General features: G+C 54.1%; 1 protein-coding gene across 4 annotated transcripts in view; it reads right to left on the reverse strand.

Moving 5' to 3' along the window:
• Positions 1-3,057: 3,057 nt before the first annotated feature.
• Positions 3,058-23,388, reverse strand: part of LOC111154310 (zinc finger protein 236) — a 103,895-nt gene continuing 83,564 nt past the window's right edge. For all 4 annotated transcript variants that reach the window (XM_022513825.1, XM_022513824.1, XM_022513823.1 and 1 more), the window contains 6 exons: positions 18,991-19,178; positions 11,351-11,482; positions 9,222-9,419; positions 8,081-8,210; positions 5,703-5,879; positions 3,058-4,715 (listed from right to left, as the gene is read on the reverse strand). In XM_022513825.1, the coding sequence (XP_022369533.1) occupies positions 4,591-4,715; positions 5,703-5,879; positions 8,081-8,210; positions 9,222-9,419; positions 11,351-11,482; positions 18,991-19,178 (950 nt within the window). In that variant the 3' untranslated portion in view covers positions 3,058-4,590. The remainder of the gene's footprint in view (positions 4,716-5,702; positions 5,880-8,080; positions 8,211-9,221; positions 9,420-11,350; positions 11,483-18,990; positions 19,179-23,388) is intronic.

Genomic DNA, 23,388 nt, shown 5'->3' on the forward strand with positions numbered 1-23,388 from the left:
TTTATTGCGAATTCAGCATCACTGTGTTGGGTTAACTCTTGCTGAAAATGTTACCTACAGAAAACAGTTCTAACTCACCCCAGACCCAAAGAAGTAAATATACAGGAGTTTTAAAATAATACAAAAACTACTTTTATTATTCTTAAAGCCAGCACACTGGCTTCGGGCATAGCTATCCATTTCTAACACAAAATTGGATTCAAGAAATAGCATCATGTATAAATAGACTATGAAACAATTTCGAGGATAAAAAAAGAATTCTTTTGTAAATAGAAAAAAAAAGCTGATTTTCAAAGTTCTCTTTCGTGGTGAATCGGGAAGGAATCACTACATCACGTAGAACCTGTCAGATTACAAATCCCGATTTAATACCGAAGTCTTCACGCTGTAAAGCATTACCCGCAAAACAGATTAAAGAGCAAAGTCTTTTCTGGTTACTGCCTACTGCTCCTGCCACGTGATCTTGACCTTTACTGCTTTAAATACTTTCCTCGTTATCTGGACGAGGAACTACTGAGCGCCTGTCCGTGCAGGGCCGACAGCCGAGGCGGGCAGCGTGTGCTCCTCCGTGCGTGTGCGCCCGAGGGAGGCCCTGCTCACACTGGGTCGACAGTGACAAATGCAGGACGCTAGGCTTATGAACCTTCCGACGCGAAGAAGACAGACATGGGACTTCGAATCTCGACAAAAATTCTGCCTGCCCCCACCGTTTAATCAGTAAAGGTGCAACTAGGTTTTTTTTTTTTTTTTTAATTTATTTAATTGACAGAGCTCACAAGTAGGCAGAGAGGCAGGCAGAGAGAGAGGAAGAAGCAGGCTCCCCACCGAGCAGAGAGCCCAATGCCGGGCTCGATCCCAGCACCCTGGGATCATGACCTGAGCCGAAGGCAGAGGCTTTAACCCACTGAGCCACCCAGGTGCCCGCAACTAGGTTTTTAAATGCTGATTTCCTTAGAATAAGGTAAAGATGTCGAGTCCCCAAATGCAAACGTAGCACTTCTGAAATTCTAGTCTAAAAAACCAAAACACTGACGTTGTGTGAATAGAGACTAAGTGGCAAAAAGAGAATCAGTCTAGACGAGTGCACAGAGCCACTTCCGCACTCCCATCTCCACCTCACGTCACACGGCAGACCTGAGAAAAAGAACAGATTAGTAATGATTTACCCTTGGGGTGGGGTGGGGTACAATATTGACTCTGAAATAAACTTCTGGGGAAAAAAACAGGCAAAAGGCAAGCAGATGAGGTCTCTAAAAATAATACCCAGAAAGCGGTCCTATATGTCTTACATATTTTCTTAAAAATATGTGACTGACATAAATCTGCTCTAGCACGCAGATGTTCCATGAGCCCTTCCAAGAGGACAGAGAACAGAGGCCTGCCCACGAGGCTCGGACTCACGTTTGCTTACGAGCGACAGCGGGCGGGGGAGCGCAAGACACGGAGTGGGGGACGTGATGCCCAGGGCAGTGCTGCGCTCGGACGAAAGACGAACCCGATGGGATGGAGGGAATTGCTCACAGGGACAGAGGCTCACGGCCCATCGGCCCCACCTCGTCAGAGGGTAACGAGGGGCCTGATGGGCCCATGCGGCTCTGCCTGGCAGGCAGGTGCCTCCGCTCCTCGAGGGGTCTGCCCTGTCCACCCCCGGCCACGCACCGAAGGGTTAGCGGAGCCACGGGAGAGCTCAGGGTTGGGGCATCTCGAGCTACACTGTTGAAGAGGTGTGTTTGTGTGCACCAACCACCGCTCTGGGAAAACAGGACCGCTTCTGCGTCCTCCAGCAGACTGGACCCGGCACGTCCCAGTCCCCCGCCACCGCCACATCCCGAGAACTCTACCCGGGTTTTAAGCTGAGTGTGTGGGCAAAGGCGGCTCTCCCCCTCCGCCCACAGGAATGCTTCACGGGCAGCTGACCACAAGCTTAAAGACAGTCGTGAACTTTGGAGAGGCCTTGCTCGCCAGGGCCAGTCACGCAGGTGACCGAGAAAAGGAATGACGCGGCAGCTCACAGGGACGGCGTGCCTGTCGCTGACCCGTATCCTGACTTTTTAACTTTGAAGCTCTTCAGCTAGACCTTGCAAGTTTTCATTATCTAGACTTCACAGAGGCAAGGGAAAATACCATTGAAATCCTGCTCTGTTAAGACATTATCTGAACTTGAAATTAATCCATGTGCCAAGCTATTATATAGTAAATATTTTAAAAGAAAAAAAAATTGATCACACTTCCTAACTTCATTTTTTATTTATTGTTATTCCAAAGCAGATATGCTATGATGAGATATTTCTAAAAATACAGTTATCTATTCTCAAAACCCTGGTTATGCAGGAGGCTAGAAATCTCGTCAGAAGACATTTATCAACCAGTAAAATACAAAGATCAACCTGTACTCCACCAAAGGTTCAAGTGAAATTATGTCTTTACAAAACCTTGTATTTCAAGGAATGTTTTGCAAAGAAGCAGCTTTTTTAATTAGGAAGTAAATAAAAATAATATATTAATGTCTTGTGTTTGCCTGCTAATAGTTAATAATTGAGAAAACTCACAGAATGGTATCATTGATAGATCTTTTTTTTTCTTTGACGAAAATAAAAGTAGGTTTAGATTCACCTGGTAAGGCCTTACTTAAACAGGCAGCTGGCCAATACAGTTCGCTGAACTATGCTCTCTGTACAATTAGGAATTAAATAAACCCCTTTTAGAGACTTGTCCTGAGAGATGACATTTAATGCTACAACCAAAATAAATAACCTAGCAAGAACAAAATTTTTTAAATTCCAATAATTTCAACTTTGGAGATATCTGTTCACCAAAATTAATCAACATTTCTAAAATATTTTAATACAAAATTATAAAAGAAAAGTGCATTAAAAGCAGAATCTTTAAAACTCTGGCACAATTACAATTATTCGGAATATACGGACTACAGCCAGCTACACACTGACATTCAAGGAAAACCTCAGGATATATAGTAAGTCCAGTATCACAAGAATAAGTCAAATAAGGCTTTTTTTTTCCTTAAAAAAATATACAATACACAAAGCAGTTTGAAAAAAAAAGTAATATTATTTAACAGTTTTCTGACTTAAATATTTTCACATAACCAAAGTTTTTATATCATCATCAATATGACTTATGTACATACGCCAAAAAGTGAACAACAAAAAAATCAAAAGATGCCCTTTGAAAAATAACAGTGAAAATGTCTCTTTCTTCAGGAATCTGAAATGAGCTCCTCTCTTAATATACAAAGTCCATACAATATTTATAATAAAACTGCTCTCTTCTGAAACCAGGGAGGCCATGAGACAAAATAAAGGCAATTATTTTTCAAGAGAAAAACAAAAGCAAAACAAGCCCCCCTTCATGTTGCAGTGAACAAGGTACCCATTTGTGACTCTGATGAGCACAGCTCTGGCCTGCCGTGCTCGTGGGGAGTCGGACTCTGACGCGCTCTCTCTGCCGTCAGGACGAGCGCTGCTATTTACAAAATATACCGTTCAGCCACACAGAGGCCCATATATCTGTCTATGTACATGTGTATTTATATATAGAACATATAAATAATTCTGAAGGAGAAATTCACATGAAGTAAAGAACCTTCCGTCTTTGGAATGCTGTAGGAGCAACGCGCACTCTGCCCCGGCTCGGGGTGGGATTTGGTTTGGGACGTGTTCAATGTGGCACCATTGATGACAGCGAGAGTTCCCTGAATTAGACGACACACCTGCCCACGCGTGAGGAGAGGAGCACGGCAGCTCTAACCCACCGACACGCCGCTCCGCGCCGCGGGGGACGGGACCACGCTCCCTCGACTCCGAGGACACGGTCCTGCCCTCGCCTGCGTGCGACATATGGCTTGTGCTTTCTGCAGTCACGTAACCCGCGGCCCCAAAGGTGGACTCGGGCAGCACGTGCGGCCCCGCCCCATCCCGTGAGGGCACGTTCATCCCCGTTCTCGCCCCCTCCACCGTCTGGGCCCCGACGGGGCATCCTCGTAGCTGATAGTCCGAGAACCGTAACGCGGAGAGAACGGGCCCGCCATCTCTCCATATTCTAGTAACTTACGGTAGACTAAAAAGAGTCTGTTTCTAATTTCAAAATACACAGAGAAAGAACATGGAAAACACTTCCCTGCGTGTTCTAACGTTTCTCTGAACCTCATGCACCGATTTTATGTTTGTTTTATAAGCTACGCTTCTTACAACAGAAAGCACAAAGGAAAATCTATCTTGCGTGTTCCATGTTAACGTTCGTCTCCGCTAACACAGAGAGGCCACGGCATGGGACAGTGAGACCCAGTTCACTCTTTGGAACTGGAGGCACTGGCCACAACGGGAAGGTAGAACTGCCTAGGGTCGTACCTGAGTTCAGTGATTTGTACACAAACGACAACAACGGGCTGACACTGCTCTCAGTTGTTCCTATCAGTCTCTGAAGACAATGATTCTTGAGATAATTTTACAGCTAAAAACCTAGCACGGTAACATTTCTTAACACCCGAAGCTTCCAAGAAGAAATTCCAAGTGCTCTGTTCTCCGCAACATTTAACTTCAGAAACGGCTTTGGTGGCGGGGGTGGGCCGGGTCAGAACACGTTGGCCAGGGCCTGCCACTCGCTCGCAGACTCCTGGACCACCTCCTCCAGATGGAGGGTCCGGCCCAGCTCCTCGGCACCGTGCTCCTGCTGGACGACGGGCTCCTGCAGGTTTCCTGCGGCACAGACGGACAGACAACAAGCAGAGTGTTAGACACACGGCAGGGACTCACGATGGAATAAAGACAACTTAAACTGAGACGAGATTTCTAAACTGATTTGCGATCCACCCCACAGGAGGAAGAACTCTAGCTGCAGATGAACTATGTCGGGGGCAATTCCCGTTCCTGAACGTGCAGAAACAGCCCTTGCTAGGCAGCTCGCGCGGTCAGGGCTACGTCACCACGAGGTCAGTGCCGAGCGGTCAGTCATGAATGACAGCGGTGCAACAGGCACGAACTCCAAACAGGAAGAAAAGCAAGACGCACTGCGACGTAGACGTGAGAGCAGAGCGTCCGAGCCCTCCCTGGCCGCCCCGTCTCACTCACAGATCCCACTGTCCTGAGCACTGTGCCAACTCCAGACACTGAACCGGCCGGGGCCCACCACACCGCAGCCAGTGCACCCAGCCCCGCACCGCAGCCCTCCGGGCGGGACCCAGAGGAACGGCAGGGAGGTGCGCCGGCGCCCCGCAGCCTGATCCGCCCCCTCAGGTGGCACCGGCGTTTGAGTGGGCACCCAGTGGACACACCCACCCCGCATGCCCGCTCTGAGAGCCCGCGTGCATCCAGACACCCCACCAAGAGCACCGGGACCCCACCCCGCCGCCACGCGCACCCGGACCCCCACCATCTGCACCCAGAACCTCCACTAACTGCACCTGGACCCCACCCCCACCAAGCGTGCCCAGTCCCCCCACCGCGTGCACACTGATTCCCCGCTGTGCGCACGCGGACCCCACCCCGCCGCCACGCGCACCCGGACCCCCACTGTGCACATGCCGCCCCCCGCGAAGCACCCGGACCCCCACCTCCCCGCCATGTGTTGCCAGACGCCCCCACCATGTGCACCCGGACCCCCTGCTGCGTGCACCCTGACCGCTGCCCACCCTGCAGGCTCGGAGCCCCGTGGGGCGTCCGCGGGGGGCCCGGCCGCCACCTCACCCGTGTAGCTGTGCGCCCGCTTCATGTGCAGCTTCATGTTGCTCTTCTGCGTGAAGCCCATGACACAGTAGTCACACTTGTAGGGCCTCTCGCCCGTGTGCTTCTTCATGTGCACCTGCAGCGCGCTCTTCTGGTTGAAGGCCTTCTCACACAGGCTGCAGTGGAACGGCCGCTCTCCTGCGGGAAACACGGGCCGTCGGCGTCCCCGCGGGCACCGCACAGGGCGGGACTCTCTGAGCGCGGACCCGGGGTCCCCAGCCCTCCCGCCCCTCGGACGAGCGCACAGCTTCTAGCAACTCTGCCCCTCGGTGAGGCATGGGACGAAACGTCATCAAAAGCTCCTCCGACTCCCAGGAGCATCCGGACACAGAAGCAGAGCACGAACGGTTATACAAAGTGTTCTGAACAGTGGGGACGGCCAGGCAGCAGCACATGAAGTGCAGGAGACTGTCACATCCACTTCACGTAACGTGTAACTGATCCAGCATTTTTTAAATGTCATTCTAATTGCTTCGACGTTAATACAGAAACGGAAAGGTGGAAGGGACTCGGGCACGTTGACTCTGGGAAAAAGCCTGGCTCCTGTGCCACCCCACCCCGCACCCTGCCGCCCACTCCCGGGCCCGCAGTCCCACCCCTTCGCGGTCCCTGACTCCACCCACACACTCATCCGATGCCAGCCCCTGGGGCCACAAGCCCTTCCCCTAGGCCTAGAAGGTTCTGTCCCACCAGCATGGCTACCTTGTGGCCAGGTGTCTGTCCCCTTTCCCTGCATGGCCTCCCTGGACCCCGTGTTGGCATGAAGGCCCACAAGGCTGCTCCAGTCCCCAGGTGTCACCCTCCATCACTCCAAGTCTGTCCCTCTCCCCCAGTGGCCAAGACACAGGAGGGCTCCCCACCCGCTCCCCGAGCCAGCCAGAGGCCTAAAGAAGCCCGAAGCTTTCTGGCCCTAATCCCCAGGACTGGCATGGGAGGGGTCACACGCCCTCAGGATGAGGAGGTCACGGAGGTGGCTATGCCTCGAGTCAGGTGACCTGGGCTGAGTCACAGGGAGAGTACCGGGGTGGGGGCCAGGTCCGTGCCCTCAAAGAGGAGGGTTCTGTGGCCAGAGGCAGAAGGGAGCTGCAGGGACCCGAGGCTGCCCAGGGCCATGGCAGTGTGAAGGCGGCAGGTGTGCTGGGGGGTGCAGGAGCACCCGGCCCCAGAAGCAGGCCCCACAGCAACACACCCTCAGCAGGTTTCTCCAAACCTTCGGAAGCCACCTAGCTTGTGCCAGCAGGCCAACAGCAGTCCCTGTCCCCTAAAGCCGTCCTTTTGCACAGACGCAGTAGAAGGGCAGTGGCACCGTCTTTCACTCAATATTTGTTTTGCTGAACACCCGGTCGGCACCAGTCTGTGTGGACCAGCAGGGACGTCACTGGGAACGCCGGGGAAGGACGCTGACGGGAGCACCTGCCGGATATCCAAGGAGGCCTGTGGGCCGGCCAGGGACAGGGAGGGGCACAGAGGCCTCCTGGGGAGGGGTGTCCAAGCTGACACCTGCAGGCCGGTCAGAGATGACCCAGCCAAGGGAGACAGGGGCTGGCAGAGGCACCAGCAGAGAGGGCGCTCAGGAAGCAGAGTCGGGACTCCGGACGGTGAGTGTGGGACCCCCAGGCTTCCCACGGCCAGGTGCCGCGGTCAGAGGTGTGCGGCAGTGGGTGGGACGGCTCCCAGGACACCAGGATCCCACCTGGAGGAGCTCAGAGGGGAATGAGAGGGGTCTGTCTGCCAGACACCCAGGGTTTCTGCCTGGCTCTGTGCAAACGCGGGGCTGCCCACCAGAGCAGGACGCAGGTCCTGCCGTCAGTCCTGAGAGGACAGGCTGCAGCAGATAGGGCCCTGGGACGGTGGTGTTTCCGCGTGAGACACAGGCCACAGGCGCCTCATGGGCCGGCAGAGGTGGGGGACACAAGTGAGCTGTCAGGGAAATGGGCCAAGAGGCCGAGAGATGGGAACTCGTGTCTCAGTGCTGGTCTCAGTGCTGGTCTTCCCTCTGGGACAATAGACCTGGGCAGGTGTAGGCGGTGACAGGAAGTCAGCAAAGAACAGCCTGAAGCCCTGAGAGGAGGAGCGACAATGGCGTCCCCCGCAGCAGCAGCAGCAGGAGCCCAGGGTCGGGGGGACGTCCCCGGAGGCCACGGCAGCCCTTGGCGGTTCTATTTCTCATGGTCGCCAGGGAAACCACAGGATTTTTACTAAGAAGTTAGCATGAAGAACTGACGACAAACAAGGGTGACACACTGCGTTCCCGGCTTCCCCAATCGCGCGTTCCACCGAGTCCTATTTTCTCGCTAGTCTCCGGAGCCCTGACCTGGAAGCCCGCGGCTCGTGGTTACCTGTGTGGATGCGGCTGTGCCGCTCCAGCTGGCTTGGCTTGGCGAACGCCTTCTCACAGGTGTCACACTTGAACACTCGCGGCTTCTGGGAGCTCAGCGAAGGGCCAGCCTGATGCGTCTGCATGTGCTCCTGCCGCAGACCACACACGGAGAGGAAACCTGAGATCATGGCGGTTCTCGACGGACCTGCGACACGGCCGCGGGGACCCATCGGAGCAGCAAGGACAACCCGAGGCCCATTTGGGATGAGTGCCCCCGGGGATGCCGTGGGGGTCGGGGGGTGGCCCCCCCGACAGCCCAGAGTACCGGCTGTGCGGCTCCGCAGGGCCTCTGCCCTTCCTTGTTGCCAATGACCTTGACGGTGAGTGGGACATGGTCCGCTATTTGGTAAGATGTTCCTCGCCTGAGAACTGTGTGCAGCTACGGGGTGGGTGAGGGAGGTCGAGGGCATTTGCCAGAAAACACAGCAGAGGAAGAGACAAGGCACACGGACGAGCTGAGGGTCTGGAGAGCAGATGTCCGGGGTCACTGTGCAGCAGAAGGCTGGGATCCCTGGTGGACTAACCAGTGGTCAGATGCGGCCACTTCTGGTAACGAGGAGTGCTGGCTGGCAGTCGCCGGACGGGGTACGCGCCCCACACCACGGCATGCCACCTGAGTGCAGCCCTGGACATCAAGTCCCAGAGCCCTTCCTCCTCCTCCCCCCGAGTGTGCGCATGTCCCAGAGTTCACCCAGCCCTTCTCCTGGCAACCGGACCCCATTCTCAGGGTGGACGCAGAGCCAGCTGCTGAGGGGTTCCCGTTCCCCTGCCAAAAGACGTGTCAAGTGTGGGTCCCCCGCGAAGAGGGGAGTTCCTGCTTCCCCACAGCCCAGCCAGTAGGTGCTGGCAGACTTCTTCCTATCTTCGGCTCTGCTCGGTGAGACACGGCATCTCAGTGTCAGCTTAAGTCCTATTAGACCCGGACTCGGAACTGCGCATGAACACGTACCAGCAGATCTGCTAACACTAAACTCTCACTGACCTTTTCCTCCACAAAGGGGAAATCTGTTAACTCTTTCCTTGCTGCGAGCAAGACTCATGACGTCCACCGACCCGGACCGCACCGAGCGTCTCTAACCCGTGGGGACGGCGGCACGTACCTTGAGGTGCGTGGCGCGCTTGAAGGCCTTCCTGCACACGGGACACACGTGGATGCGCTCCCGGCCGTGCGTCTCCCGGCTGTGGTGCAGCAGCGCGGCGGCCGAGGTGAAGCCGCGGCCACACTCCAGGCACTGGTGCGCCCGGCCCTCCTTCTCCGGCTGCCCGCCCTGCGCCAGGCCGGCCGACACGTCAGCTACCTGCAGCGGATCAGAAGCCCCGGAACTCACTCAGTGGCCGGAGTGAGCAAACGCACAGATGACAGGACGACGGACACACGCCGATGGCAGACGCCCGGCCCTCAGCGCGCCGTCAGGGGCGGCAAACGGATCAGACCACCCACTCTTGCCCTCCGAGCAGCGCGAAGCGAACAGAACGGCGCTCCGTGTGTGTGACCTTCCAGGGCCGGCTGTGCTGGTGGCCGCCCCGTGCCGTGTCCTCACTGATAACCATACTGGGGAACCGCACGGCACTCAGAGTGATGCCAGCACGCGGCGTGCACTCCGTACGCGCTCTGGGGGGCAGCAGTGACAGCTGACACAAGTACAAAGGACATGGCCCCCAAATGCTCCCGCTCGGGCGAGAGCTCTCAGCAGCCTGCGGCGCGAGTAGCGCTTAGCGGGAGGTGAGTCCTCGCGCTTGCAGTGCGGTGCTGCCCGAAACGGGGCATCAGAACCAGCCAGGTTCCAAGTCATTTTCATGGGGCGTCACCAACACCCTGAAACCAAAGAGAGCAGGTGAGTGTCGCTGTTATAAATGAGCGTTCAGTTTTGTAGATAAAAACTCGTCCGTGACAATTGAGTGAAACAAATTTATAAGTAATTATAATGAAAACTGATGGGATTTGTCTACATTTTTATCTAGTTTATCAAGTACTTTTTCATAAAATCTAATACACAGAAATGGATAAAATTTAAAGAAGACGACTTAACAACAAAAGATGTCTACAAGGTGCGCTAAGGTCACCCATCTACACTATAATAAAACAAATAACGGAAGGAAAACAGGAGTCAAACAAGAGATCAGAAGTGCGCGGATGCCTCCACAAAGGAGGTATCGTCCCGTGACGTCTGTCAGGTGTGCGAGTGTCTAACGTGAGCGTCCGTGTGTGTGAAGTGAAGAAATAATGGAAACAGACTGTGTGTTCAGGTCAGTGCAAAAAGCCTATTTCTTGTGAGTCAAAGAACGTCTGAACAGCCCCAGAGCAGAGGAGACGCGAGGGCTCCAGGCCACGCACCGCCAAGCGCGTGCTGACCCAGCGGCAGCTGAGAGCCAGCGCCGCCCCGGGGACCCCTGTGCGCGCCTGCGGGCCTCCCCCCAGGGCTGCGGTAGCGGACACGCCCCAAGGCCAGTGGACCCTTCCAGCACCACTGAGCCGCCGCGGGGTGCCGAGCCCCCAGACAGAAACTCACCCTCCGCCAGATGAGCCCAGGTTGGGGAAACGCCCGGGCTGCCCGGCTCTACAGCCTTTACACAAAAGGGGTCCTCCTGGACTGAAAGACCAGGGACTGTCCTGAAACGCGTCTGCTCAAGCTGCACGGGACGGGACGCTGTGCAGACCCCGTGGCTACTCACTTCCTGCGCTTTCCCTGTCACTCGGAGGAGCGCTAAGGAGACAGTGATCGTTAGACTGTCCTGTTCAGAACTGTCATTTCCTAAATGTTTTAGACCCTCAGAATACACATTTTAAGGGAAAAACTACTCAAATGACAAATGGGCCATGTGCACACACGTGTGTGTAGAGGGAAAAAACGCAACCAGACCCGAAGAGTCAGCAGAGGTTTTACCAGAAAACCCCTGGAAGGAACGGAGTGGCCACTGCGGGCCGCTGCCCAGGAGAGTTCACGCATGTAAAACCAGCCTCACGCACGACTGTTTCTGCACCTCATTCTGCGGCACAAAACCCCGGCTCTGGCCAACCGCACATCGAGGAACGAAGGAGTCGGTCCCCACCGTTCAACACAGGCTGTCCCCCAGGCCCTGTGCGGTGCAGCCCCCGCACGTCACCCCCATTCGGCCTGAGAAGGCCCCCCAGGAGCGGCCCCCAGCCCTGAGCCCTCTGGGACCAGCCCCTCCCAATCCGTGTCCCTGACAACCCGCGACCAAGTGTGAACGCAGGTGTGTGACGTACCTGGTAGGCGATTTCCTCACACGCAGCGGCGGAGGGCTGTGGGGTGTGGCTCACGAGGATGACCTGCGGCGACCCTGCTCCCCCTTGGCCCGACAGTGAGGAGTCCGTGAGTAAGGCTGGGAACTGCTGGCCCTGGCAAGGACGGACTAGTTTAGAAGTTGTGACGTTATCAAACCCAGGAGTAACATACACGATGCCTGATGGTGCAGCTCCTGGGGACCACACAGGGACACGTCCCCAGAAGAGCGCACCACGGCACTGTCCCACGGGACACAGCACCCCACGCCCACGCGTGTGCGCCAGAGAAATGAAACCTGCGCGGCCCGGAGCACTCGCGCACAAATGCCCACAGCAGCCGCAGAAAGGGAACCCGGCCGACAGCCAGCAGCCGGGGGGCAGATGGCCCAAACGAGGAGCATCTGTACAGTGGAAAACGATTCAGCCTGAAGAAGGACGGGAGTGCGCGGCCCAGGCAGGCCCCTCCGCGCTGGGCTTCCACGAGGTGAGGCGCTCAGAGCAGGTGCGTCTACAGACACAGCGGTGACTGCTGGTCGTCGGGGGCATGGGGAGTGGCTGCTAGCCGCTAACCGTGCCACGTTTCTTTTTGGGGTGATAAGATGTTCCAAAACTAGATGTGGTCGGGGTGCTCAACTCTGTAAGTACACTGAAGACCATTAAATTCCACACTTTAAATACACGGGCGAGCGCTATGGTACATGCGGCGTGTCTCCACAAAGCTGCAACGCGGAGAACGCTTACTTGTTTACAAAGGGACAACTTTGCCTTTGAGTCCTAGTCCCACTCCAGTCTGACTGTGGCCCTGGGACAGAAAGAATGAAGGGACGGGGTGGGACGGGGCATGCACAGAGGGGCGTCTGGCCCGACCCCAGGCTCCAAATGGAAAGCCACACAAATTCGTTCACCTACGAAATCAGAGTGACTCTCGGACATGCACGTGAAACACAAGGGTCCGAGGGCCAGTGTGAATGCGCAGACGGAGGGGCACGGAATCAGGAAGGGCACTCGGCCACACGGGAGGGGTGTCCTCACGTCTCTGGGGCAAGCCTGGGTCCCACGGGCCAGAAAAGGCTGGAACAGGCGTGGACAGTTAGAAACGGACTAAGAAGGCATCGAAGGATGGTCAGGGCCACTTCTCCTGGGAAAGACCCTTCCTCCGGCACATGGGGACACAGAGCCAAGGGTAGAGCATGGAGCAGAGGATAAATTTACAAGAGGATAAATTTACAAGCAGAGGATAAATTTCTCTAGAATCATGGATTCTAGAGAAAAAGAGCTTTTTAAATTGATTTGGATTCTCTGGTTTCCACACGCACGTTTAGGAAAAGTGAAATGACATTTTGGGTATCTCCCTTTATCTAAGTCTTTTACACGAACGTGGCGTATTTTGGCAAGTTCCTACCCGTACCACTAAACTTCACGTTCGCCATCCCCCTTATGTGGGAGGACCTGCCTCCACTGCATTCCAGTACCCGTCGCTTCGGACTCCTGTCCTCGCCCGCCACCGGCTCTGCCAACGCTCTTACCAGAATACCCAACTTTGGAAAATGGCATCAGTCAAAATTAATAAATTCACATTTCCTAATTCTACAAAGCAAGACAAATACTACTGCTAGCCAGAAACTCTGATACACGTAAGAACCACTGTTGGCTCAATAAAGTCATCTCTTCTCAGAAGGAGAGCTAAGGCCTTCGAGGCGCTGCACTTACACAGATCCATCAAGGGGAAATGACGACCTTCCAGAAGTGAGAACTAGACTAGCCACGCCAGGGCAAGGGGCAGCACGTGGGACGGAAGGTTCTGGGTCTTGACTGTGACGACGGCCATACCTGGCTGTGATATCCTACCTACAGTTCTGCACGATGCCACGACCTGGGGAAGCTGGGTCAAGGGGTACATGAGATCTGTCTGTACCGTTTCTGAAAACGGACTATGAATGAACAAGTAACTCAAAATAAAAAGTTTAATTTAAAAAAACTCTTAATACAATGTACCTTACTAGCTTATTACTGGTGTTTCAATTGCTAATATTAAGTACTCTTGGTGCATATGCCTGATTTAAAATTCGGGTGTCCAGTACAATACATGCTCAACAATCAGCCACAGCCAAGGAAATGGTGACTTGAATCTGCTGAAATGACCCCATCTCCAAGCCCTCCTTCTTTGGCTTGGGGGCTCACTGGCAGTGTATCTACTTCTCGGCTGTATTTTGGTTTACACGGAGGTGGAAGTTACAGGACTTCTCACCCCCAAGTGCACGTGGCGGAGGGGAGCAGGACCCGGGGCCGTCACGAGCAGACCCCGGGCGCACCCGCAGCTGCTGACTCACCCTCGCAGCGTGAGCCCGGAGATCCTGACGCACAACCAAGTTTGGGAAAAGCCGCTCAAACCTCACCCAGGCGACAGTCGGTGCGACAGCCGACCTGCCTCCCTGCCCCGTCCCTGGAAGGCGGCCTCATTCAGCGTCTCCCTGTTCTATCACCTGGCCAGGGGCGTGCTCTCAGCAGCCATCACCCCCACGCCCTGCACAGCTGCGCCAGAACTCCAGCGACACGGCGCTCAGCAAGAGGGTCCAGGCGCGCCCGCGGTGCGGACAGGAAGGAAGCGGGAAGCCTTTGGCAGCCCAGCCTGGGCCCCTCCAGTCCCTGGAGCCCACGACTGCTCGTGCAGAGCCCCCTGCCAACTTCCCATGCGGCCCAAGTCACATTCGGACTTCTTGGCACGCTTCCGTGTCAAAACGGGGTTTAAATGCTTTCTACACGGTCCATTATCTGGATGCTCACACACCCAGATAATGATGTTACTGCATGTACAGTAAAAAACAGACAGAAAACCCACCAAACCTACAAGAATTCGTATAAAACAGAACGCACTTCAGGCAGGAACCACCCACTCACTTCTGTTTTCAGAACAAGAACTGAAAAATCGCTTTGCTTTCTTGAATAGTTGTTTTTGTTTTTGTTTTAAGATTTTACTTATTTATTTGGGGACGCCTGAGTGGCTCAGTGGGTTAAAGCCTCTGTCTTCGGCTCAGGTCATGATCTCAGGGTCCTGGGATCGAGCCCCGCATCGGACTCTCTGCTCAGCGGGGAGCCTGCTTCCCTCCCTCTCTGCCTGCCTCTCTGCCTGCTTGTGATCTCTGTCAAATAAATAAATAAATAATACTTAAAAAAAAAAAAGATTTTACTTATTTATTTGATAGAGTGTGACAGAGCACAAGCAGGGGGAACAGCAGAGGCAGAGGGAGATGCAGGCTTCCTGCTGAGCAGGGAGCCTGACATGGGCTCAATGCCAGGACCCCGGCATCATGACCTGCACTAAAGGCAGATGCTTCACCAACTGGGCCACCCAGGGCCCCCTTGAATAGATTTTTAAGTGAATGCATGCATTTCCTTATAAAACTGTCAGATTTAGTGGCCTGATCCCCACACCTACCACCAACAGTTCAAAATTTGGGAAGAAAAACTCATGTTGAGTTCATAGTTGAAGAAGAAATCCTTATGACTCACTGATTTGTCTTTCAATAACTCCCCTAGTAAAGCAAGTACAAAGTTCCTGTTCGACGCAGGCGCCCGTCCATCATGGAATTTCATCTTCCACTTCAGCAGGTTATATTTCTAAGTAAACTAGTTTCTAAGTAAAATAGCGCATCCGAAGGATCACTTACCCCACATAATACTCTGCTCTAGTTGGGCTCTTTGCAAGCTTAAAAGACGACTACTTGCGGACACACAGAAATGTTTTCCTTCCAAACACTGTGCGGTCACAGACCCGACCACGCCCCTTGGGTGTAAGCCACTGACACGGCCACGGGAGTGACCACTGAGACCACACCCCTTTGTGCTCTTACGCCACCTTCTCCTGCAGACTTTGTAAGGAAACAAAAACACAGAAAAGGGTACACGACAGGGGCCTGCGGCTCCGTCAGTGAAGCATCGGCCTGCAGCTCGGGTCACGGTCCCCAAGACCTGGGATCGAGCCCCACGCTGGGCTCCCTGCTCGAACGGAATTTGCTTCTCCCTCTCCTCCCTGCTCAGTGCACTCTCGCTCTCTCTCTCCAACAAATAAATAAAATCTTAAAAAAGAAAAAAGGAAAAATGGTACACAATCAATGTATGTTATTTTCACGTCTTTTTAACATTTATAATCCACGGGCTCACGCTCCTGGGTCCCTTCAGGGGCTTTTGGGAAGCCCTGGTTGTCCAAGCGTGGAGTGAGTTTCCGTGCGGACATGGGGGCTCGCCGGCTGCCTCTGCCCGTGGCCCCCTCTGGCTGCTCTCACGTCACCTCCTCACAGAGTGCAGGGGACACATGTTGTGAACCGCGTGAAGGGATTAATTAATAAACCCTTCGGTATTTGGGCACCTTAGTGACTGACTCTAGCCTATACTGAACAATTATTTATAGAATGGTTAATTTCTCACAAGCGCCTTTGATTTGAGATCAAATGTTTATGGTCATAAACAATTCTTATAATTTACACATATAGAAGCATTTCCATATATGTCCATTAACCTTTAAAACAATAAGATGACGGGTTTTATTTGTGTAATAATTCACTGTATTTAGGAAAATCGCACTCATAAAGCTGAGACAGGTTTGACCTGGCTTTTCCAAATTTTCAGAGTGTTAGGTCATTGTGAGCCCCAGTAAAGTCTGGCAGCTAACAGAAAAGATTCCAATAAAACTACAGGATTCCTAGTGGTGATTTTAATACTACTGTTATACCAAGTATGCTAATGAATCAATTTGGGTTTAAATTTTTGTCTTGGTAATTTTGGAAAAGTGAGCCAGAGACTACAGGTAAGTGAGGTAAGCCACAGGCGCACAGGAGGGAGCTGCCGTCTGACCGGGCCGACCTCAGCGCCGCCCCTTCCGTGGCTCTCAAGCCCGGCCAGCCTGGACGTCCGCGCTGGGGCCGAAGACAGAGAGGACCACAGACGCGGAGGACTCCCTGCCGTGGTGTGGCGTGGTCTGCCATGGCCTGCCACGGCCCTGGCCCACAGATCGGGGGAAGGGGTCTGCTATCTTGCTGGCTATGACCCTGGAGGAAGGAGGGGGGCGGTGAGCGGAGAGCAGAGACTCTTTCTGGCCACGTGAAGAAACGTGGACTTGGGGGATGCCTGGGTGGCTCAGTTGGTTAAGCAGCTGCCTTCGGCTCAGGTCATGATCCCAGCGTCCTGGGATCGAGTCCCACATCGGGCTCCTTGCTCGGCGGGGAGCTTGCTTCTCCCTCTGCCTCTGCTGCCACTCAGCCTGCCTGTGCTCGCTCGCGTGCTCTCTCTCTCTGGCAAATAAATAAATAAAATCCTTAAAAGAAACGTGGACTTGGTGCTGAAGGCGGCAGGGACCACGGAAGGATTTTCACCACAAGAGCAGCACATGCACACGTCCCTTCGGGAAACCTGCAAGCAGAATCACCAGGGGGCCGGCTGAGGGAGCCCCAGCGGGACCAGACGCCGTGCCTGCCACTGCGTCCACCCTGCACACGGCCCTTCCTCACAGTGCCGACCCTGTCACGGCAACACTTGGTTCCGACGCCCTCCGAAAACCCCTCAGGGCAACAGCGTCCTCCTCGGCCCCAGTCCTGCGCCTGCTTGGGGGGCGTCCATGAGCCAGTGCGGGGGCAGGACCGGGGGCCCAGCAGCTACCCTGTGCTGAGACAGACACCCCTAGCCAACATCTACTGGCTTTAAAAACGGAAGCTGGCAAATACTGAGAACTCCCGCTCGAGCCTTCGCTGCTACCCAACGATCATTAATCCTCAAAGTGATACGATTTAACAAACAGAAAACAAACCCATAATCATAGAAATAAATGCATCTCTGGCTTTTTCTGATCAAACCTTACCTCCCCTGCACCCCTGCAGAAGTTATTCAAAGGCTTTGAATTTCACTAAAATTTGTATCTTAAAGAATTTTTACGTTATGACTACTTCTTTACTATAGTTACAAAGTCCAGTGAGAAGCCACCAGAGCCTGAGAGCGGACGGACACGGGCCACAGGACAGCGGCCACACCGCACAGATGACTGCACCCTGCCCGTGCCGGTCAACAGCGAGGCGGCCCCAGGTGGGCTATAAGCTTATGTCTATAGTCGCCACCACGAGAGTCCCAGGTGGGACGTAAGGACATAGCACCCACCAAACCCCAATCAGGCTCCCTGCCTCCTGCGTCCAGAAGGAAAATACACCACTGACATCAGGATGGCCTCTCCGGTTCCCACTGTCACTTCCAAAGGTAATACTAATTTTCATAACCTAGAAGGGTGATGACGACCTGACAAGCGGGTGTTGAGTAATGCACGACGGAAAGGAAATGGGAAACTGTGTGACGAACTCAGTGAGATCCTTCCTTCAGCGGCAGAAGAGACGCAGGGGAGGACACCGCAGCAGGCCCCGGCCTCCAGCACCCCTGCAGCCCGGCACGTGCTCCCACAGGATCTGACTCCCGCCAGAGGCCCTGGGGGGCTTCCAGCAATGGCACAGGACAGCTGAGCAGTGGTACAAACCCCCGGGGACTGGCTCCGCATGGCTGGGCGAGCAAACATCCCTGTCTCACAAGCGGCAGAAACAAACCCAGAGTCCAAGCAGTCCCGTGTGGCTGGCTGTGACAGGCCAAGCTCTCCCACCCAGGACCGCACAGTCGTCAGTCCTCGTCGGGTGCGGCAAGCCCAAGTGCACACAAGCAAACCCCGCCCCGACCCCGGCACATCCCGCCGTGCTTACAGAGGGACAGGTGCATAAAAAGGGGACGAGCGGCAGGGTCCTGTAATCCATCTTCATTATAATCTATCACAGTTCTTCAATCAGACTCTGAAAGGCGGCCGGTGTCTCAGCTCACTGCAGTATCCAACATGCGCAGCCTTCGACCCCGCACGTCGCACACAGTGGCCTGAGACCGTAAGTCACCGCGGGTGTGGGAATTCCTATGCTACTTAGCAAAACCCCGAGCACTCAAAACAGCCCTCAACAAACTCATAAAACTCAATGTGGCACCGCCACTAGAAAACACGGCCACTGCTGACCACGGAGGTGGGGACACCGGGGGGCTCGGGCGGTGACCACGGAGGTGGGGACACCAGGGGGCTCGAGCGGTGACGCATCCAGCTCTTGACTTCAGTTCAGGTCATGGTCGTGGGGTCACGGGTAGGGACCCACATGCCCCTCTCCCTCTGCTCCCCCCCACCACCCCGTTCTTGCGTGCTCTATCTCTCTAAAAAAATTAAAACAAATCTTGAAAAGTAAAAAGAATTAAAGTATCACTGATGGGGAAGGCAGTCACGGTGTAAGAGGGAAGTTCACAGCACCTGACACAAACAAGCTCACTCCCAGAGAAACGTTCACACGCGTGTCCTGTGTCTGCATGTAAAGGTTCGCAAGGATAGAAAGACATGAAAAGGTCAGTCGTGGTTCCATCTGGGTAGGGGGATTTTAAAAACAGTCTCTTCTGTTTTATCTGAGTCTTCCTGTTCTCTCCTTTCTGCATCTAACACATTCATTGTATTTTAATCAGAAAAAAAAAAACACTTCAATTCGGGAAACAATGTTCAGCATGTACAGTTAGGAAAGAAGAAACTAAAGAATGCCACGGCCCCCCACAAAGGGAAGGGCAGCCCCTACCTGAGAAGCGATGTTGAGCGTGACCGTGTCCAGCCCTCCGGAGAGCAGGCCCTGAGTGTCGGCCAGGGTGAGCGTGACACTGGCATCTCCTCCCACTCCTGACGACGCCATGACCAGGTTCTGAGCAGACATGGCCGATGGAGACATGGGTGTTGTCGAAGGAAGGCTCCCAGGGGTGGTGTTCAGCTCTACGGAAGAGGAGCGAGCATGTCAGTGGTGCAGCTGGCCAAGTCCGACGGCCACGGGAGTGAGGAACTCACCTGTCAGAAGCAGCAGGTACATTACCTAAGCTTCTGACATGACAGCGAGACCGTCCGAGAATCTCTCACTGCAATTTTATGGCCAGACTTCTCCAGTTTCTAAACATCTTTATGCATAAATACACTCTGCTTAAGTATAACATCAAGGAAAACACAGAAAAGAGCCAAATATGACCCTACAGTCCGAGTCCCTGCTGCTAAGGCAGAAGGAAACGGCTAAGGATTTCCGGGACACTGTCCCCGCCTCGGCCCAGGGAGGAGCCTGAAGAGAGGACCACAGGGGACCCAGCAAGCATCGATCGGCAGCACGGCTTCCGGCGTGACCACCCTGCGGAGCCCCCTTTACCCTCCGGTGCGTCGGCTTGGGCTGAGACACGCCGCGTGTACCCCTCTAAATGACAATTCGCCCTGCACGACGTCTTACTTTCCGTTGGAAAAGAAAACAAGATTTTTACATTTTCCCCTGTAGCCAATGATAAGAGAAAGGAAGATATCCGGGACAGACTCAGGCAAAGGAAGGCCTTTTCTTGTACAGAACAGAAACTCATGCACTCGGCTGGCCGAGGAGACGGGCTGAGCACGCGGCTCTCGAGGGCTTGGCGGGCACCAACGGAAAACGAGTTCTGGAGTTCTGACTTGTCAGCGTGACGCACGCGCACACGCACGCACACACGCACGCGCGCGCACACTTCTCACCAGCCGCCCTGCCTTCACCTCCACACGTGACCTTTGGCTTCCGCCGCGCCAGCCCCTGGGCCGGGGGCCGCAGACACCGAGGCAGTGACTAAGAAAAGGTGGAAACACTGTCTCCTAATCGGGGTCACATACAGAACAGGAAGAGACGCCTGGGCTCCTCTGCCGGGCTGCGGGTCGCGCCGGTCCCGAGCGGTCAGGGGCCCGTGGGGAGCCAGGTTACTTACTCGTGAGTGGAGTCCTGCAAACACAAGGCCTCCACAGATCCACACTCTGGGGGTCCCACACTGTGCCGCACAGACCTGGAACCTTCCAAAGTGGTACAACCATTAGGAGGCTGAGTCTCTGCCCTGCAGCAGCCCTCGGGGCTCCGGACACCGGCTCGTCAGACCCCCTCACTGAGCACCTGCGCGGCGCGGACCGTGGGACGCACCCGGGCCGGAGTGTGGATTTGTGGAGGTGCGTGTTCTAAGCTCCGCGGCTACCAGAGCCGGCTCCGCCGCAGGCTCTCCCTGTGGTCCGGCACGAGCCTGCGGCTGTGACGCCACCAGACGGAAAGTGAAAAGCAGACCCGAGAACGCGGCGGTGGCCGGCGACGTGAACTGGGGTTCACTCATGATCACTAGGGCGAAGCCTGGGGTTGGGCCGTCCAAGCGCCCGGTCGAGGGAAGCACGCGGTGCAAGGCTCACCGTCAGAGTCACCACAAAGAGCAAAACCAAATGCTAACGGGGCTCGCGGTGACTCACACGGCCGGGACGTCGCACCTCACCCGAGCCCCGAAATAGAGGAAAGTCTGCTCTCCACAACCAGCAGCAGCCTCGGACCCTGATGGTCGTCAACGCAAGGCGGGGGGGGGGGGGCGGTGTGTGTCCAGGACTGTGCGGCACAGGAAACCCGAAGAGAAGACAGAAGCCTGCGTGTCGCTGAGCAGAAGTGAGTCCCGACACAGAGGTCCGTGGGGACACGAGCCTCAGCCAGTGCTGGGGTTCGCAGCTCTACGCCAATACTGTGTGAGTGAGTGTTCAGCTCGGTTCTGCAATCAAGACATTTTCCACCAAGAGGACGGTGTCAGTTCAAGCAGAACTTCTATTCCCAAATGGTCCAAAAACAGGTGATATGAGCAGGAAAAAATAAACTTTTCTTAAGCACGCAATGGAGTAACTAACTCAAAGCTATAATTACATTTCTTCAATATATAGCTCTTAATTATATAGAAAAAGATTTATTGAAAGTTCTACAAACTAGTTTTCATTCTAACTAAATCCTCTCGGCCTGGAAACTGGTGTGAACAGGGGCACGGACTGCAGACTCTTACCTTCAGGCCTCATCCAGCCGCTCTGAAAGCACGAGGCCTCCAGGGCACGTCACGGAAATCGAAGTCTCCCTTCAGTTCATGGTTCTCCCTCAAAGTCATCTCTAGAGGATCAGTAAATCCCTCACGGTCATCAAACCCAACACCGTCTTAAATCTTTGTTGGGACACGTTTTCGTAGCTTCTGAGGGAATCTTAGTGATAATTTTGGAAAGTTTCATAAGTAGTTTAAAGGATGTGAGATCAGTTTCTTCTTGAGATAAAAACATGGTAAGAAAGGCGTGTGTATTTGCTGTGGAGGGGCTGCGGGGACAGGAGACACCTCGTCTGGCCATTCATCCCCAAGGAGAAAGTGGGAGAATGTCCTCCTTAATTATAAAATGTACCCACAAATGGGAAATGTTAAGACTTCTGAGCTGCTGGGAAGTAAGTAACTGATCATACTTAAATCTAGAAGAAACAAAGACTAAAATAAACTTACAAAGGAAGGAAAAAAGGAATTGTGGCTTTTCTTCACTGAGAGCATAACTCAACTTATTCATCAAAACTGTATTAATAGTGGACAAAAGTAAGAACAAAAAGATAATACCCACTTGAGATAAGTTCCTTAAAAAGCTGTACTAAACTTCTAGCCTCTGTTGGTAATACCTCCTGCCTCTGGAAGGGCACTCACACCGAGTATGACCACGTCCTAGGAAAACCATGTGTGTCCCATCCTGTCGTGGATGTGGAGGGCCAGGCCTGTCCCAGAAGCAGAAAGCCTCAACCACATCTCATGCCTGGAAAGAACTCCCGATGACACCAGCCACGGGGACCTTCGCTTGGCTCTGATCTAACTTTCCCACTCCGAGAGTTACTGCTCAACTGTCTCTCTTCGAAGACGCATGTCTGGGGCGCCTGGGTGGCTCAGTGGGTTAAAGCCTCTGCCTTTAAAGTCTGAGGGTCATGACTCCAGGGTCCTGAGATCGAGCCCCACATCGGGCTCTCTGCTCAGCAGGGAGCTTGCTTCCTCTTCTCTCTCTGCCTGCCTCTCTGCCTACTTGTGATCTCTGTCAGATAAATAAATAAATAATTAAAAAAAAAAAAAAAAGACACATGTCTAATCGCAAAATCGTTTCAGTTTCAATTCCCACATGCTGCGGCTTTCAGCCCGGCCTGGGAGGGACTCTGGCACTCAGGAAAACATCTCCCTGCTAAGCTGTGATCTCCTGACCAACGTCCCACCCGCGGGGTCAGCTCTGGTATTGAAACCAGTACCCGTGGAACACACAAGACTCTAAAACACCTTCCCACCATCACGGAGCCAGAGTTCGACGTATGAAGACTCTGTCCCCAGAGCCAGGTTTACTCAGAGACGCCAAAGGTATCTGGGGACAAAATACAACGGACCTGCATCACAGAAAATTAACCCTCCGTTTGTAACGGCCCTTATCACATCATTAAACATTTTAAATTACGAGCTCAACTTTTATTTCACTGAATTCCTTGGAAAAATATTTTAAATAAAGCAGCAAATCAAGCCAAAGGAAAGAAGTGTCTTCTGCTGGCTCGGAGACAGCGGGTCTGAAGAAGAGATAATTCGATCAGGAGAAAAGGGGATGTTTGTGGTGTTTACAGAAATGTCAGCGTGTGGTCCACAGCAGCCTTAGGGCTGCTGCTTGGAGCTCCCACTGTGTGGAGAGACCCCACCCCCAACTATGACGGGAGACTCCATCGCTACATGTGGCCGCAACGCACGAGGTCCCACACCCAACGTCCAGCTGCCCCGACGACGGCAGAGCCCTCGGAGCACGAGCGCTCTGCGTCCTGATCAGAATGCCTCCCGCTCGGAGCGACGTTGGCTGCTGCACCGGCAAACATGCGGGTCCACCAAAGTAACAGAAGAAAACCACTCCATTTTAGCTAAAACACCGGAAACTCCGCTGTCTTCCCATTCATTTGCCAAGGGCTCCTTAAAGAGGTCAAGATGAGCTTCCAGAAGACGCGGGATTCCGGCACTGCCGGCCGGTATGCTCTCCAGGGAAGCGGGCCGGGACGCCGGACGGAGCCCACAACCACCACCCACGCTGGCCGCGAATCGCAGAGACCACAGACGCAACGGAAACATCACGGGCCAGAAATCCAGGCCGGGCT

This window comes from Enhydra lutris, unplaced genomic scaffold, assembly GCF_002288905.1.
Source record: "Enhydra lutris kenyoni isolate GAN:26980312 unplaced genomic scaffold, ASM228890v2 scaffoldscaffold36, whole genome shotgun sequence".
Taxonomy (NCBI): domain Eukaryota; kingdom Metazoa; phylum Chordata; class Mammalia; order Carnivora; family Mustelidae; genus Enhydra; species Enhydra lutris.